Source organism: Pygoscelis adeliae, unplaced genomic scaffold, assembly GCF_000699105.1.
Source record: "Pygoscelis adeliae isolate BGI_AS28 unplaced genomic scaffold, ASM69910v1 Scaffold1, whole genome shotgun sequence".
NCBI lineage: Eukaryota > Metazoa > Chordata > Aves > Sphenisciformes > Spheniscidae > Pygoscelis > Pygoscelis adeliae.
In genome coordinates, this window is record NW_008824051.1 from 2261662 (window position 1) to 2275978 (window position 14317).

At 45.9% G+C, this 14317-nt stretch overlaps 1 protein-coding gene across 1 annotated transcript in view; it reads left to right on the forward strand.

Annotated features, from left to right (window-relative positions):
• The first annotated feature begins 13535 nt into the window (after nucleotides 1-13535).
• Nucleotides 13536-14317, forward strand: part of FAM179A (family with sequence similarity 179, member A) — a 29798-nt gene continuing 29016 nt past the window's right edge. The window contains exon 1 of the mRNA XM_009333622.1: nucleotides 13536-13563. Within this exon, the coding sequence (XP_009331897.1) occupies nucleotides 13536-13563 (28 nt within the window). The remainder of the gene's footprint in view (nucleotides 13564-14317) is intronic.

The following is a 14317-nucleotide window of genomic DNA, read 5'->3' on the forward strand; positions in this document are numbered from 1 at the left end:
AATTCCCACTATTTTTCCCCCACCCAGCAGGTCCAATGAAGGGAAAAGGAGGCAGAACTGCATCCTATACAATTTTATTTCAAGAGCAGCTATATAAACGAAACAAAGCTAAAACCCACCACCCCTTTCACACAAGTTAAATTCAAGGTAGCCATACAAAACTTTTTCTCCACCATAGGCACAGAGTTTTGTTTAAAATAGTGAAGGTGAAAAGGGGAATATATCCATCTACCACTGCAGTCTTCTCCATGAATTTATTGTGGTCTGTAAATACTCGCATTTTGTATTTTTTTTTTTAAGAAAAATCCACCAGCCTGTGCCTATTTTACCTTTCCATAGTGCTCAGGCAGCTAATTTCTGGAACCGTAGAGGATTTGAATGGAAAGCTGTTAACAAGGAAATGGGGTCCTTCCGCATCATGTCTTGTCTCCATGTTTATTTTGTCATGACGTCCTCCAGACTGTTACCTGCCTGTGAGTCTGGGATATACTCCAGCTCACGATATGCACTTTGCCAAGCTCTTATCAGGGATTCATGGAAGCTGAAAGTGTTTTTCACCTGTTGAAGGCAGGTAAAACGAGTTGCAGGCCTAATTTCTCTTGTCTCTATCTCCAATTCAAATCTCCATCACCTTCATTGCATGGATTTTCCATAGCCTGAACAAATCTTTTCATCTGCTAGCGCTTTTATTTTTCCATCCAAATGATCACACTTTTTTCTTTTTCAGAAATGAATGAAACAAGATCTTTTCCAGCTGTTTGTAAGACTTAAAGTAAAGAAACAGCTCTGCTTCTCTGTGTCTCTTTTCCCCCAGTGCATTCAGGGTCAGCCACTGTCTGACCCATGCTGCGCTATGTACTGAGAGGGCTTAGCAGGTCCAGCATCCCAAACATGGTTTGGTGGCTGCCACCTGGTAAAACGTGGGCAAACATGGGCTTCTAAACATGTCTACCCTGCACCTTCATCCTTCATCTCCGTGGTGGTCTGTATCTGTTACCATGAATGTACCTGTTTTTTTACAGGTTTTGAGGTGGTGTGTCCTCTGCTTGTAATCTTTGTAAGCCCTTCAAATCAGAAACGCAGTCCTGAAGCCTCAGCCCTGCACTGCAAACTGTGCTGACTGATTTTCTGCTCAGCAGATGAATGGTATTGAGGGGAAAAATGGGGCTCTTGGGACAAGTGCAACTAATCTTACTGTAGGAGCAGAGGGATTTTAAAGTCTGAGGACTGAACTCTGCATCACTGGGGCTCAATTCGTGGTTCTTGCCTTGGCTTTAATGTGGTGGTGTGGGAAAGTGGTTTTTTTTTTTGTGTGCAGCTTTGATGTTGTGCAGCTGCCTCACTGTGTACAGTAGCTCGCTGAAGCACTTAAAAGCAAGTCATCAGGGCCTGTAACCCTTGCAGTTGCACTTCAAGGCAGCAGAGTGGGTATAGCAGGGCTGCAGTTAGCACCGCCTGTTGCTCTGTAATAGTAGTCCATGGTACAGCGTCGGTGGAGCTAATGGACTTTGCCCACCCACTTAGAGGTGCACCAGCCCAGGTCTGCCTCCAACAGACAGGTACCCATGCTGACGTTCGGGAGACTGGGCATTTGATAAAAACCATAGCAGCTGGGTTCAGTTTTCAAAATTATTTGGGCTAAATTCTGGTAAACCTGGGGAGAAAGCTTTGGCCTTTTGAGTCATATCTAACCCTCAGGAATATGAGAGGTGTATTTGCATACAGTGGGTTATCAAACTGGCTCACTGACCCTGCTTTTGGACATGCCTGTGTAAGAACCAGGGTCTTTTTCTTTTTTTTTTTCTTTTTCTTTTTTTTCTCCTGTATGCATCTGCCCCGAGACTTTGTGTTTGTGGAGAGTGTCCTGAGGCAATGATGCATTTTTTGTTTTGGTTTTACTTTCCCCCACCCCATTATATAATAACAGTTCTATTATGGTAAAGCAAATGAAATGCAGACTTGCACTAGACAGCAGGCGCTAGCAGCTGGTTTCTCTGCATCCCCAGATGAGGTGCAGCTTCATGTGGCTGCTGACTCTTCAGGTAGCCAAAGCAAACAGGTGGCGAGATGCTGTGCTTGGCAGAGAGTTAAAGCCTGCAATTAGCCAATATGCAGTTAACTAGATTAGCAACATGGGGAACCAAGTAGCCTTAGTTTAGGACCACATCAACCTGAATGAATTAGGTAGCAAAGCACAGTGCGTGTACAGTGCCCTGGATCATGAGAGGGTGTTAGAGGGCCTCTGGGCAATCCTAAACTGGGCTGTTTAGGTGTTTAGGCTGGAGGTGTCTGTTCCAGTTTGTAGGTCCTCTTTGGGGACTGGGGCTGTGATGTGCTTGAGTATCTGGGACACCTCGTCCTTGTCCTCTAGGGCACACTTGCAGCTCGGAGCTTATTTGCCTGCATCCCTTTGTATCATGAGTGTCGAAGAAGCATCCTGAACTCCTTTTTAAAACCCTTACAGAAGTTAAAATACTCTCTATGACTTCCCAGGCATACAGCAATTTCAACTCCACTGCTATATTGAAGAAGCACTGGAAATAGGCTTTTGTCTCAAGAAGGTCTGATCTGGAAATGTGTCTGAGGTAGCTGGTATGTAGGTTTTCACTGCGTAGAATTAGGGTTACTTAGAATGGAGACAATTTTATAATTACATGGAAGAATTTGAGAAAAAATATCAAATGTTCAGGTCTAAAAATTACTATTTTACAGAAATAGTTGAAACAAGCACATTTTCACAGATCGCACCAATTTTGTGTGATCACTGTGATCACACAAAAATTCCAGTTTTGTGGAATCACTGTGTTCTCCATCAAAAAAATTTGGCAAGCTGTAGTCAAGGTACTCTATCCCTCAGTCTGAAAGCCCCTGATCCCCACATGTAAAGCTCTGATAATGCTTAGCCGGCAGCTCTTAATACAGTACCTCTGTAAATGAGAATAGTGCCCTTAAACCCTACGTTGTTTTAGACTTCTTTTTGAAACACCTCAGCATCTTCTCCTCCAGCTGACCCAATCCCAGTTGCTACCCTGCCACAGACAGTTGTCGCTGGATCAAGAGAAGCTGTGTTTTGCTGGTCTCACTGCAGTTTATTTACTCTGAGGACCTAAGTGAGGTTTGGCATGCTTTTGCCTGCCTCAGTTTCCCAGTGTATTTTAACACTGCTTGAGTCACCTCATGAAGAGGTATTAAGTGCCACTTGTGGCAATGCAAGCTGCTCTGGGCTCATCAGAGGGAAGCTGTAATATAATTATGAGTCCAAAGTATTACTGTCATAATTTTACTTGGCCTTAGTGTTTCTGAGTGTGTTTATGCTTTAAAGTGTAAAGTTGTCATTTCCTTTCCCGTTTTCTTTCATGAGCTTTGTTCAGAAAACACATCTCCTTTAAGGAAACCAAAGCACTGTTTTTCTGAGATTTTTGTTTCAGGCATTGGCCTCAGCACGCAGCAGTGCGGACGTCTTCCACTGCAACAGAGACTTCTGAAAATGCAGATGCTGAAGCTGCAGGTTTTTCTACCTTGCATGTTTTTATATCTTAACAGCTCCTCTCTGCTTGCCTTTCATGGCATTGAGGTGCATGCCCTGCACACTTCTCTTGTCGCTCTTTGGATAATTTGATTTATTCTTCATGACAGCACTTGGTGGAGGAAGGGTTGCAAAAGGTGGTATCCCTCTCAAAGCCCTCGGGCCTCTGCTGATTAGGGGACAGTGTCTAATGAATAAGGAAAAGCCAGGGAGGTCTTGACGCTCCCCAGGGCTGGGCAAAACAGAGGCAGATGGGGAAAGGCAGATACAGCAGCATCTGTCCTCTTCCTGTTGTCTGTCCAGCTTTTTTCTCTTTTTTCCTATCACTGTGAATTCAGGACTGATAAAAATGAACATTTTAAAAAGGTCTGTGTAAGCTCACCGCCTCCAGACCTGTCTGCTGGGCTCTAATTAACATTTACTCTGTGCACTTGGGCCGTTGCCCTCACAGGCTCAGATGCCACGTGGTATCGATTGCCCTTGCCCAATGCCCAAATGAGGTTGCTATGGGGAAAGCCCAAGGGCTCCCAATCCAGCAGAGGTTCCTGTGAACAAAAAAGAAGCTGCCTGCATGCCAGGAGGCTGCTGCGAAGGGCCGTGCTGCTCAGCGAGCATGCCATGTGAAAGAAAACGCGCTGAGAGGAATAGCTGAGCAGATTTCTGGATACAAGCCTGTAAGGTGGCATGATTTCTGTCCCTGCTGCGGATAGGGGGAAAAGCCCTGCTCAGCCCTGTGCTCCTGCCTGCGGTGCCCTGAGGCATCAAAGCAGAGTGCAGAGGATTAGCCAAATAAGTCCAAGATGTGTTTGTTGAAATAGAGAGGCCATGCTTCATGTCTAGAGAAAGGGGATTTCAAGGCAATTTGTTTTGTTAACTTGTGAGGGATGATTGGACTGTTCTGTCAGGGGGGACTGCCGGAGGTGTTTGGGGTGCTGTGGATGGATGAGAGAGCGGGTTTGACCTCGTAGCAAGGTTTATCCCATGGCTGTCTCAAGGAACAGCGTGACAGCCATCACCAGGTTCATTTCCAGGATGCATGTGAGCACATGGACACTGCCCGTTCCCCATGTAAGGTAATGCATCATTACAGGGTGTGCAGGTGACATAAGAGCACGGCCATGTGGGTGACACTGCTGGAGGTGAAGTGGGTCAGACACGTTAGGCTCAGGAGGGAAGGTACTCTGTTCCCTGATTATGGCTGCAATTTTTTTTCTTCCTTTTAGAAAGGATGAAATAAAACTTTGGCTTACTGTTTTTAAGGCTAAACATGTAGGCTTTCAAGTTTCTCTTCTGTTGAATTTGTCCCATCAGCTTCAGTATTACTGAGCCAAAAGAAAAGAGAGCGTAAGCAGGTGCTCAGGGCCTGAGACTGGACATTAGATGATCCTGGGTCGTCTTAGTCTGACCAGCTGACCATCTTTGCTCTACTTTTGTCACTTTTGGTGATTTAACAAGGGTCACACTTTTCAGTGCTGCTAATGCTGTTTCCCTGTAGAACTGCTAATTTTGAGACACCCAGGAGCTTAACTTTTTCACTAGAGCTGAGCTGGTAGCTCATTGCTGGCCCCTTAATTAAAGGGAACAACCAAACACTGTATCAGGGAAAGTCCTTTGAAGAGCTACCGCCACCGCTATTTTATGGTAACGTCCCTAGCTGACAGCGGGACCAACTCTGTTAGATGATGTACACACGTGTAGGAAGAGACAATTCCCTACCTTAAAGGGTCTATTGCCTTAAAAGAAAATACGGAGAAAAGTGAACAAGCAGCATTTCTGCTATGCTTGCTTTGCAGACAGGAGCTGGAGCAGATTAAATCTTGTCTGAAGCCTGCAACACGGCTGAGGCAGAATTTTCCTTGTGTGTCCTGAGGTCTAAAGCAGTGCTGGGGTCTGAGGGCAGTCCTCTGCCTCTTGTTTGTAGCAAAAGGGAGAAGCCATTTGGGAGAATTCTCCTGTTTCATGCAGGAGATGTCATATTTGGAGACCCATTTGCTGCAGTCAGCTCATCTTCTGCCATTCTGTGATATATAGGGTTATTTTCTCACATTTCTGATTACTCAGCCTTGGAGAAGCTGAGAGAAATGCGTGGTTTAAGGTGACTCATTGTAAGGCTGAATCCTTTACTCCCACAGCGCCAGTACCAACGGGGTGGCTCGGCAGTGACAGGAAGATGCTTCCCTTTGGCTTTGCTGCTGCTTTTACCAAGTGAGGTGACAGTCACCTCTCCAAATTGCAACAGGCTGCGTGTGCTGCCTTTGCTAGTTGGAGAAGGATTGCTAACTCCTGCAGATGGTTTTCTGTGGTTTTTTTTTCTCCTGTAGGAGCTGAATTATTGCACATTTTTACAGCTAAAAACCCCTTCCCACTTATCTGTTGGCTTGCAGGTTGGGTACAATGGCTCGGGACTTGCTGCTTAGTGTCTGAATCCCTTTTCTCATAATACTCATGTGGACACCTGTAAAGACAGGTTAAGCTGCTGTTCCTCATGGTTAACAGAGAACCTCAAGTGAACCCTTGCACCTCTGCACAAAATTTCTCTCTTTGTGTACACGGGTGTTTGTAAAAACAGCCAGCAGTGACCTTGTTATGGAAGATTTCCAGACTAGACATGGAAATGATGAAAATAATTATTATTTTTACATTTGAAAGTAGCTTTTGAGTTAGCATAACAACAACAAAACACACACAGTAGCAAAACTAAGTTTCTGCTCTGTGTTGCATATTGCATAATTATCCACAGCACAGGGGAGAGGTATAAAATATTTGTAATGGCGGTGGTGGAGAATTGCAGTTTGGCAGCATTTAGTGGAGAGTGCAGTGACTGCCATGTTGGAGAGGGCCAGGCTGAAGGAATTAGTTCTCCTCTTTTCCTAATCTTACCCGAATGTGGTGCTTTATGTAGGGCTGGTATGGATTTACACCGATCTAACTGAGAGGGGCTCCAAGCTCACACTGCCTAGCTAAGCAATTTACCGTGCAGAGATGTCATCAAATCCTGCAGTGAAGGGGGTGGAAATTTTCCCCTCCCTTTTATAAGTTTCCAGCAGATGCATACTTTGCTGTTTGCTTGTGCGTTGTGCACAGCTTTAGGGATGATTCTCACGCAGCGGTCGTGAGCAGGCAGGGAGGGATCGGGAGCACATTGCAGTTCAGAGTGTGTCCCTGTCTGAAGGTCTGGGTGCTGCTGAGGTCCCTTGGGTGCTTGCGGCTGCAGCACCCAGGGAGCTGCCTGCCAGCCCTGCAGGCAAAAGATATTCCTTGCATCTCACGCTCAAGATTTCTTCAGAGAAGTGGTTGCTATGCAGCCTTGTTTATTCCTGGTATGTGACACTGCTTGCTAAGCTCGTACACCTGGAAGGGGGAGCCTGCTGTCCTCCTGGAGAAGGGGTCCAGCTTGACAAATGGCCATCCCTGCTTCCAGTTTTGGAAACACAGGGTCTGGAGCAGAAGAAATCCTCGTTCCCTTGTGGGAGGCAACCCACAGCAGGGCTTTACAGCTCCTGGGGGGATTACAAGCTTAACAACGTGGAGCTAGATTTCCAAAGTGAAGGACATACGTGTTTGTGAAGGAGGTTGGTGGATAGCCCTGTCTCGTGTGCTGTTGCTTTCTTATTAAGGTGGTGCTCCAGCAGGGGCTAGCAGGAGCCAAGCAGAGGGGTTGCTTTTACTGTGCTCTGGTGGAGGTTGCTTGGTGCAAGCGTCTCTCTCAGAAGGCAATAAAATCTGGGAGAAAGATTTGATGATTTTTCTTCTTATTTTTCTCTTTTCAAAAAGTTGTTTTGAAAAGTCTTAAAGCCACACGAGGGAAGCTTCTGCTGGGTGACTCCATCTGTGTGCCGGAGCATTTGGGTGTCATTTAAAAGAGACATAGTCCTGGGAGGTGTGGAAGAAAAGCAATGCTTGGGGTGGCAGATGGAAGGAGGGGAGAGGAGGACGGGCGGGAGCTGCAGAGCAGACAGGATGGTTTGTTGACAGGGAAGTTCCTCTTCATAAGAAGAGCGACAGCCTGGCCTCTGCCACTGGAGGCAGAGCGAGAGCTCCCACCTTGTCTCAGGTGCTGCCCTCGGGCTCCTGGGGCTCCATTTGCTGCTGTGTGTGGGCAAAGTCCAAGTCCCTGCTCAGCTCCTGCTCAAACTCCCCTTGCTCTGACTGGGGCCAAAAAGCAAAAATTGCACCTTTGGTCCTTCCTGGGCTCACACTGTTATTTTCCAGGTAGAATCAAGGAAGGTCGAACTCAAATCAACTTTCAACCTCAGCAGGCCCCTGCTGAGGTTTAGGTCAGTGTTATATGGCTCCTGGGGGTGACAGTTCATGCCTGCAGGATGGGTAATCAAGTCTGCTCTTGCCATGGTTTAAATTGCTGTGTTTCACTAAGTTTAACCTTGGCACCTCACTGCAAAGGATGTGGGGGACAAGTGGAATCATTTTACTCCAAGCAAAGAGAGGAGAAGCAAACTTTAGGGAGCTCAAAGGCTCTCTGATATGTAAATGTCTAGTCCCAAAGCAATATCACTCTGATGAACAAACTTGCCTCCAGGTTAGCCTCTGTTTTCACAGCGGTTTATTACTAAAAGTATGACTCTCTGAAAATTTGAACTCGGAAGGATGTAGGAGGATGAGGAGGGAAGATCCACAGTCTAACGCAACTTGAATTCTTTCTGGGATGCGGAGATGCCAGCCTGCCACAGCAGCAGAAGGAGGACAAACCGAACTCTCTGAAAGATTGAGATACAGGGACTCTGCTCATTATCAGAGGTGTTTGCTGGTTACTTTCTCCCTCTGTTTCTCTCTTTCTCTCACCAGAGGGAATGCCTTTGCTGCACTTTTTTTTCATTCCCTTTCTTCCTGGTAATATCCATGCTCCCTCACCCCTAGCAATTTAGCAAGCTGGGGCTCTGCTGCAGAGACCGCTGCTGTAATGACAATGGTAACCATTTGTATTTGCGTAATAAACGTCGCCCCAGGGCCTTTGAGAGCTTTGCAAAGTTTCCAAGCACCATTTGCATTTTTCAGTTGGAGATATCGACCTGTAAGAAACTAAAGTTGACTTATTAAAAATCTGTGGCCTGCAGAGGTCACATTTATATGTTCTAACTTTTTTCTGGCCTTAAGATTTATATTTCTATTTCTCTGCAGGCCAGGCAATGAATCGGCAGCAGAGCTAGCCCTGCTTCTGCAGTCTTCCACTTTTCATGCCAGTTCTTCGGCTTTGTTCATTTTCGGACGTTGGAGGTGATGGAAGTTGGGAAACATGGTGTTTTCTGTCAGGTCAGTGAGCCAAACCATTGCAAGGTTTCGTCAGCCAGCTCTACTGTGTTGTGTGTTCATATCTGGCAGCTCTTTTTTGTTCCCCTCCCTGTAAGCATTGCAGTTTGTTGCAGAGACAGCCTTTTACTCCTTTACCTCTTAGTGGCCTCCAGCTCACCCAAGGTAGATGTTGCCAGCTGGTAGGTATTGGAAAATAGGCATTTGTCCACCTTGACTGAAGATCCTGCATTGGGTCCTCTGGGCACCATGGTGTGGGGCTCTGAGCAGCAGGTCAGATGCAAGACAGCCCCTGTGTTTAGCATGTATCAGCCCATGGACACTTGGGCACTCTAGAGATTTAAATGCCTGTGGAGTTAGGTGATACCTTGTAGGTTAGGTGACTGGAAGCTTTAAATATTTCAGTGATGCTTGAATGGTGAACTTAGGCCCTGAACAAGATAGAGGTGCTTAAATACTGTAAAGACCAGGGAATAAATTCTGAGCAGTGGGAAATGTTGTACTTCAAGGTTCATACAGCACTAAGAACAGTACTGGGACTTTAGTGGAATAGATATAAAAGTAATAAAATGGACAATTAAACTGGTCTCGTTAGAGAATATGCTCCTGCTTTTGCATGTCAGCCCTGTACCTCGTGCTCCCAATGCTTGTTACTCATAATGAAAAATTTCAATACCAAACTCGGATCCCATGTTGCAGCTGAATGAAATCGCTTCAGATCATTGAGAATTTCCCTGCCTGATGATTACACAGGAACAGCACAGAGCCCTCAGGATGCTCACTTGGAGTTATCTTGGATTTATGCAGCTGTTTGTGGAAACCTGCTCTAGTCAGAGTGCTTGGAGTTGGTTTGTGCCTTTATGAAAGATGTGTGGAACAGTATGCAGGGCCCTACCAGGAGAAAACTACTGGCCAGGGAACATATCTTAGTAGTCCTCTGGGATGGCTTCACACAGGAGTATGAGGTGGGAGACCCCTCTCCCTGAGGCAGCTGAGAAGAAGGTACCGAGGAAGATGAGCCTGATATTTCTAAGGAAAATGCTTTTACAAGAAACGTAAGCTGATGTGAGCTGACAGACAGCTGGCCTAACATTTCAAGACATGGGCCACTGGTTGGACTTAATTTGAGAATATATTAGTTCAAGGAGCTGATTGTGACTGCTTCTGTACCCAAGCCTTGAGTGTTCAGCATCTAGAGCCTTTCCTAGAGTCCCTCATAGCAGAAATCCTATGTGCCATGAAGACCTGCTCTCAGAAGAGAAGCAGTAGCTGATATTGCGTGCTTTTTCTAGCGCTAGCCCCTGCAGCATTACTCGTGTCAGCTAATTTATGTTCATACAGCATTAGCACCTGGAACCCCCTCAGGGTGAGGACCTCTCTGCATGAGGTGCTCTGCAAACCCATGCATGGGCTCAGGATCTTGCAGTTTCAGGGTCGTCTTCAAAGTGCCTCAGTCAGGAGGGGAAACTTTTCAACGCTTTTGGTCGAGGCTGGGTTATGCTCAAGGCGAAGGTGTGTCAGTGTACTTGGCTCCTTCTTGCCTCATTGTGTCCAGCAGTCACAGGAGCCCACAGAGCAATCGATCACCCACCTTTTGGGAACAACCGCCCTTGGCCACAGCTCCAGTGGAGACCATCGCAGTGCTCAGTGGGAGCAAACCTGTGTACAGTACTCAAATAACCGTGATGTCCAGCACACCACCTCATTAGAGCTGGAATGAGGGATTGTTCAAGTGCTTTTTGAAGGAGCTAATGAGGTTTGGCATTCAGATCAGCTTATTCCTAACTCTTGATTTGCCGCCCTGGGGAAGCTGCTGCTTGCGGTAACTCTTGTTTCATGGTTGAGCAGCCCTGCTCTGCTGAGAAACAGCCATTGCAGGAGGTTTTGATAGGGGCATTGAACTTTTAAGATCTTCCAAATGAAAGCTGAGGGCAGAACTTGTAAAAAGAGCATCATGTGGCTGATGCTTTTCACGTTACATCTTTTGTCTGTGCTCCTTGCCATGCACAGTAAATATTTGAGGAAGCAAGTTTGCTGGTTCAGAAACTCCTCAAAACAGTAAGTTCAATGGTAATAGAAAACAGATTTTGGATGTGTAAACTCGCTTGGATCATTGTGCAGAAAGATAGAGGAGCACTTCTTGTGAGCTGTGTGTCTAACCTAAGTGGCTTTGACACCAAGAACTTAGAAAAGTGGGGAGAGATACAATTAGTAGCACAGGGAACTGCCTCATGATTCTCCCACAGGCTTGGGGAAACTGCCCAGTTCCACTGGGTGATGGCTTTTTACTCTACATAAAAACTACAGATGCATTATGGCCCTGTAAGCTGAAATCCACGGGCCAAAAAAACCCCAAACAGCTGTCATCACTCCAATTTCATTTTATCCTCACAACAAGCCTCTGGCTGGTGAGCTATTGGGTTCAACCTCCACAGCGGCTCCAATCCTGACGGGCTCTGTAGGGTTGTTGGCATTGGCATGTTTCATATAATGATACTGTATGTTTGCTGTGCTGGGAAGCCACCAGAGAAATAGCTTGTTAGTTGGGAAAGTAAGTAATGATAGCATTAAATAATCTCTGTTTTCATTTACTGGGTGCTAATGATCCAAAGAAGCTGAAAATCCCAGAGGATGCATTTCCTTTTGATTAACCCAGCAGAAGGATGACAAGGAGTACCAGTTACTGTCTACTGAAACATCACCAGGGCCTGGAGCTGTTCAAATGCAGCTGTGTTCCATTTTTTCCTCTTCAGAAAGCCATTTTCTAACACTTTTTTTCACTCAGCAGTGAACCACTGCTACTGTTCTCTGTACAGAGAATGGCACCAGCTTGTTTTCCATGCTCCTATCAGCAGTGGCAGAAGATGAATCCTGCACACCCCACACTTTCCCCAGGCTGCAGGCAAATTGCTCTTCCATTATCATTCCGGTTACAGTGGTTTCAGTGCAAGGGAGAAAGGGGTGGCCCTACATAGCTGTACATTTGGGGTTTTCCATATCATGTAGCTGGCCTGAATTAGGAACTGTGCCCTGAATTTAGGCAATGAAGGCTTTGGGGGCCATGGAGGTGCCATAAGTAATGCCCTTCCTAATTACACTTTATAGCGTGCTAGCATTTAGGTAGGACAGCCTGGCAGAGGAACAAAATTGAGGCATGGAAAGCCTGGCTTTGTGTTACAGGGTAAGTCAGTGGCAGAGGCAGCCTTCTATTCTAGCTACAGGATACACTCATTTCTGGTACTTACTGCTTTCTCTTGGATATTTTTAATACCTTAAGCAATGGGGCATGCTCAGCTTCATTTAGGAGGTGATCTTAACCAGCCAAAATTGCCACTGGTGTATTTTTTAGATATTCATCCTATGGAATGACACTAAAGAAAATATACCTTATTCCCTGCTTTATGCCCCAGTCCCACTCACAATGATACCTCCATTCCTTGTTTTAAAGTACACAGTCCAAATAGACCGACATTTGTATTTTTAAGGGTATTTAGTGCCTGCCTTTCATTGAAAGTAATGGGAATTAGGCTCTAAAAACCCTCTAAGCACCTTCATTCCTTGACCTGAAGTTGTCTCTGTGAATTTACCTAGACTAACAAAAAGGGTGAAAGCCAGAAGTGGGTTAACTGTCTCAGCTATCTCCAGCCTTTCTGAAATCACTTGCTTTACTCCAGATGACAGCTTTTCAGCAGAGTTAAACCTCTTGGGCAGGGGGTGGAGCAGTACATGGCCTTGCTGCGATATGAACAATTTCTATTGAAATTTGCTTGAGGATAGCATTTTATCTGATTGTAAGTTTGATTGATAGTAGGGTACCTAAAGTCCTTGTACAGGCATTCTTTGTTATTTGTTTGAAGCTTACAGAACACATTAATAGGGACCTGCCTTTGCTTCTTCCATCGAGTGCAGAGGCATTTTTCCTTCAGTAATAATTTAACTGAACTGTGTCTGTGATTGATCCTTCTGGCTGCACTTAGCTACCATGTGATAGTCGTTCCGTTTGCAGAGCTTTAGAGGCAACTATGAGTGGATTTTCAAAAGCAGTTCACATTGGCATCCTTCTGTACTTACTGACATTTATAGGAATTTTACTGCTGGCTTACCATCCTGACCTCTTATCCTAAGGTATGCTCTGCAAAATCTCCTCTTACCTCTCACTTAGGCCATAAGAAATGGGCTAATACATTTAAGGAACCTCCTCTTTTTTCAGTTGTTCTTGGGGCAAGTCCAGTGTGGCTTTACAGCTCTTTGTTATCACCTGTGTGAAATGATGCTCCTGCTGCAGCAGCAGTGCTGAGCTCAGTGGGAAAAACTCCAACGCGCTGCGCTGGGTCCAACAGTTGTGGGTGCAGTGAGAGACTTGCCTCTGCTGCCATGCTCATACAGCCATGGGGAGAGCAGCTGCTGGGGCGGAGTTATGTTTCCCCCATTGTGCCGACAGCAGTCTTCCTCCAGCATTTGGACCTTACGGCCATGATTTTGACAGAATGTGGAAAATGCATAACTTGGATATATTTTTATGTTGTTTTACCACCACCTGACTTGAGCAGTTTCATACACAGGAACCCCTGCAGGCAGGGCAATGCCAGGGATCGGTGACTGTCACTTGCACTAGCAGTGTTATTTTTCCATGTAGGCTCCTGATGCTGCAGGGGAACCCACTGGCAGCTGTATCAGGCCCAGCGACCAGCAGCATATCGAGTAGACTCTCATCTGCAAAGAGCCCATCGCCTCCCCCCCCGCCATGGCAACGCAAGATAATTTTGCAGCAGGTAAAGGGCTGCAGCAGCCTGGAGACTTCTTCGGCCAGGGCTTGTTGCAATCCCGTTCCTGCAGCCTTTGCCTGGAGGATGTTCGCCTGCAGCAGCAGTGCCGGTGCCCAGGAATGCTGCTCGGCTCAGGGAGGCAGAGCGTGTACAAAAACTGCATTCAAAGCACTGATCACGAGACCCCGGAGATGCTGGCAAGTGCAGCAGCTGTACAAGTGAGAGCCCAGCATTAGAGGCTGGGTAGTGGGGAAGATATTGGCCAGGATAAGGGGCAGGGAAACACGCTGTGTATAATTTTGAATTTTCAGGAACAGCCAAGATCCGAAATTTTTTGAGGCAGGCCATGTTTTTCTTGGTTTTGGACGTCTCTGCAGTAAAGAAAGCAGGGAATAAACCCATGTAACAGTGAAGCAGAACAAAGGAGAATGTTTGGATGGACGATTTTCATCCTACAGATACAGTAATTAAATAAGCCCACTGAATACTGGGGACATCTAATGCAGAGTGAAAATCTTCTTTTAGTTATAACACCTGGTGGTTAACTGTTTGTGTCCTCGTACTTACTTTGTTGTAAAGAGAAATAAAAACCCAACAAAACCCAACCCAAAATTGAGTGGGAATTGCAGAAACAGAGGACTTTCAAACTAGCCTTGGAAAGCATCTACTTACTAGACATTATCAAATTCTAGATACCATTGTGGGTTGCCTACCCTTTGAAAGGGGAGGAAAGGAATCCTGTAGTCGTGGATGGGCAACT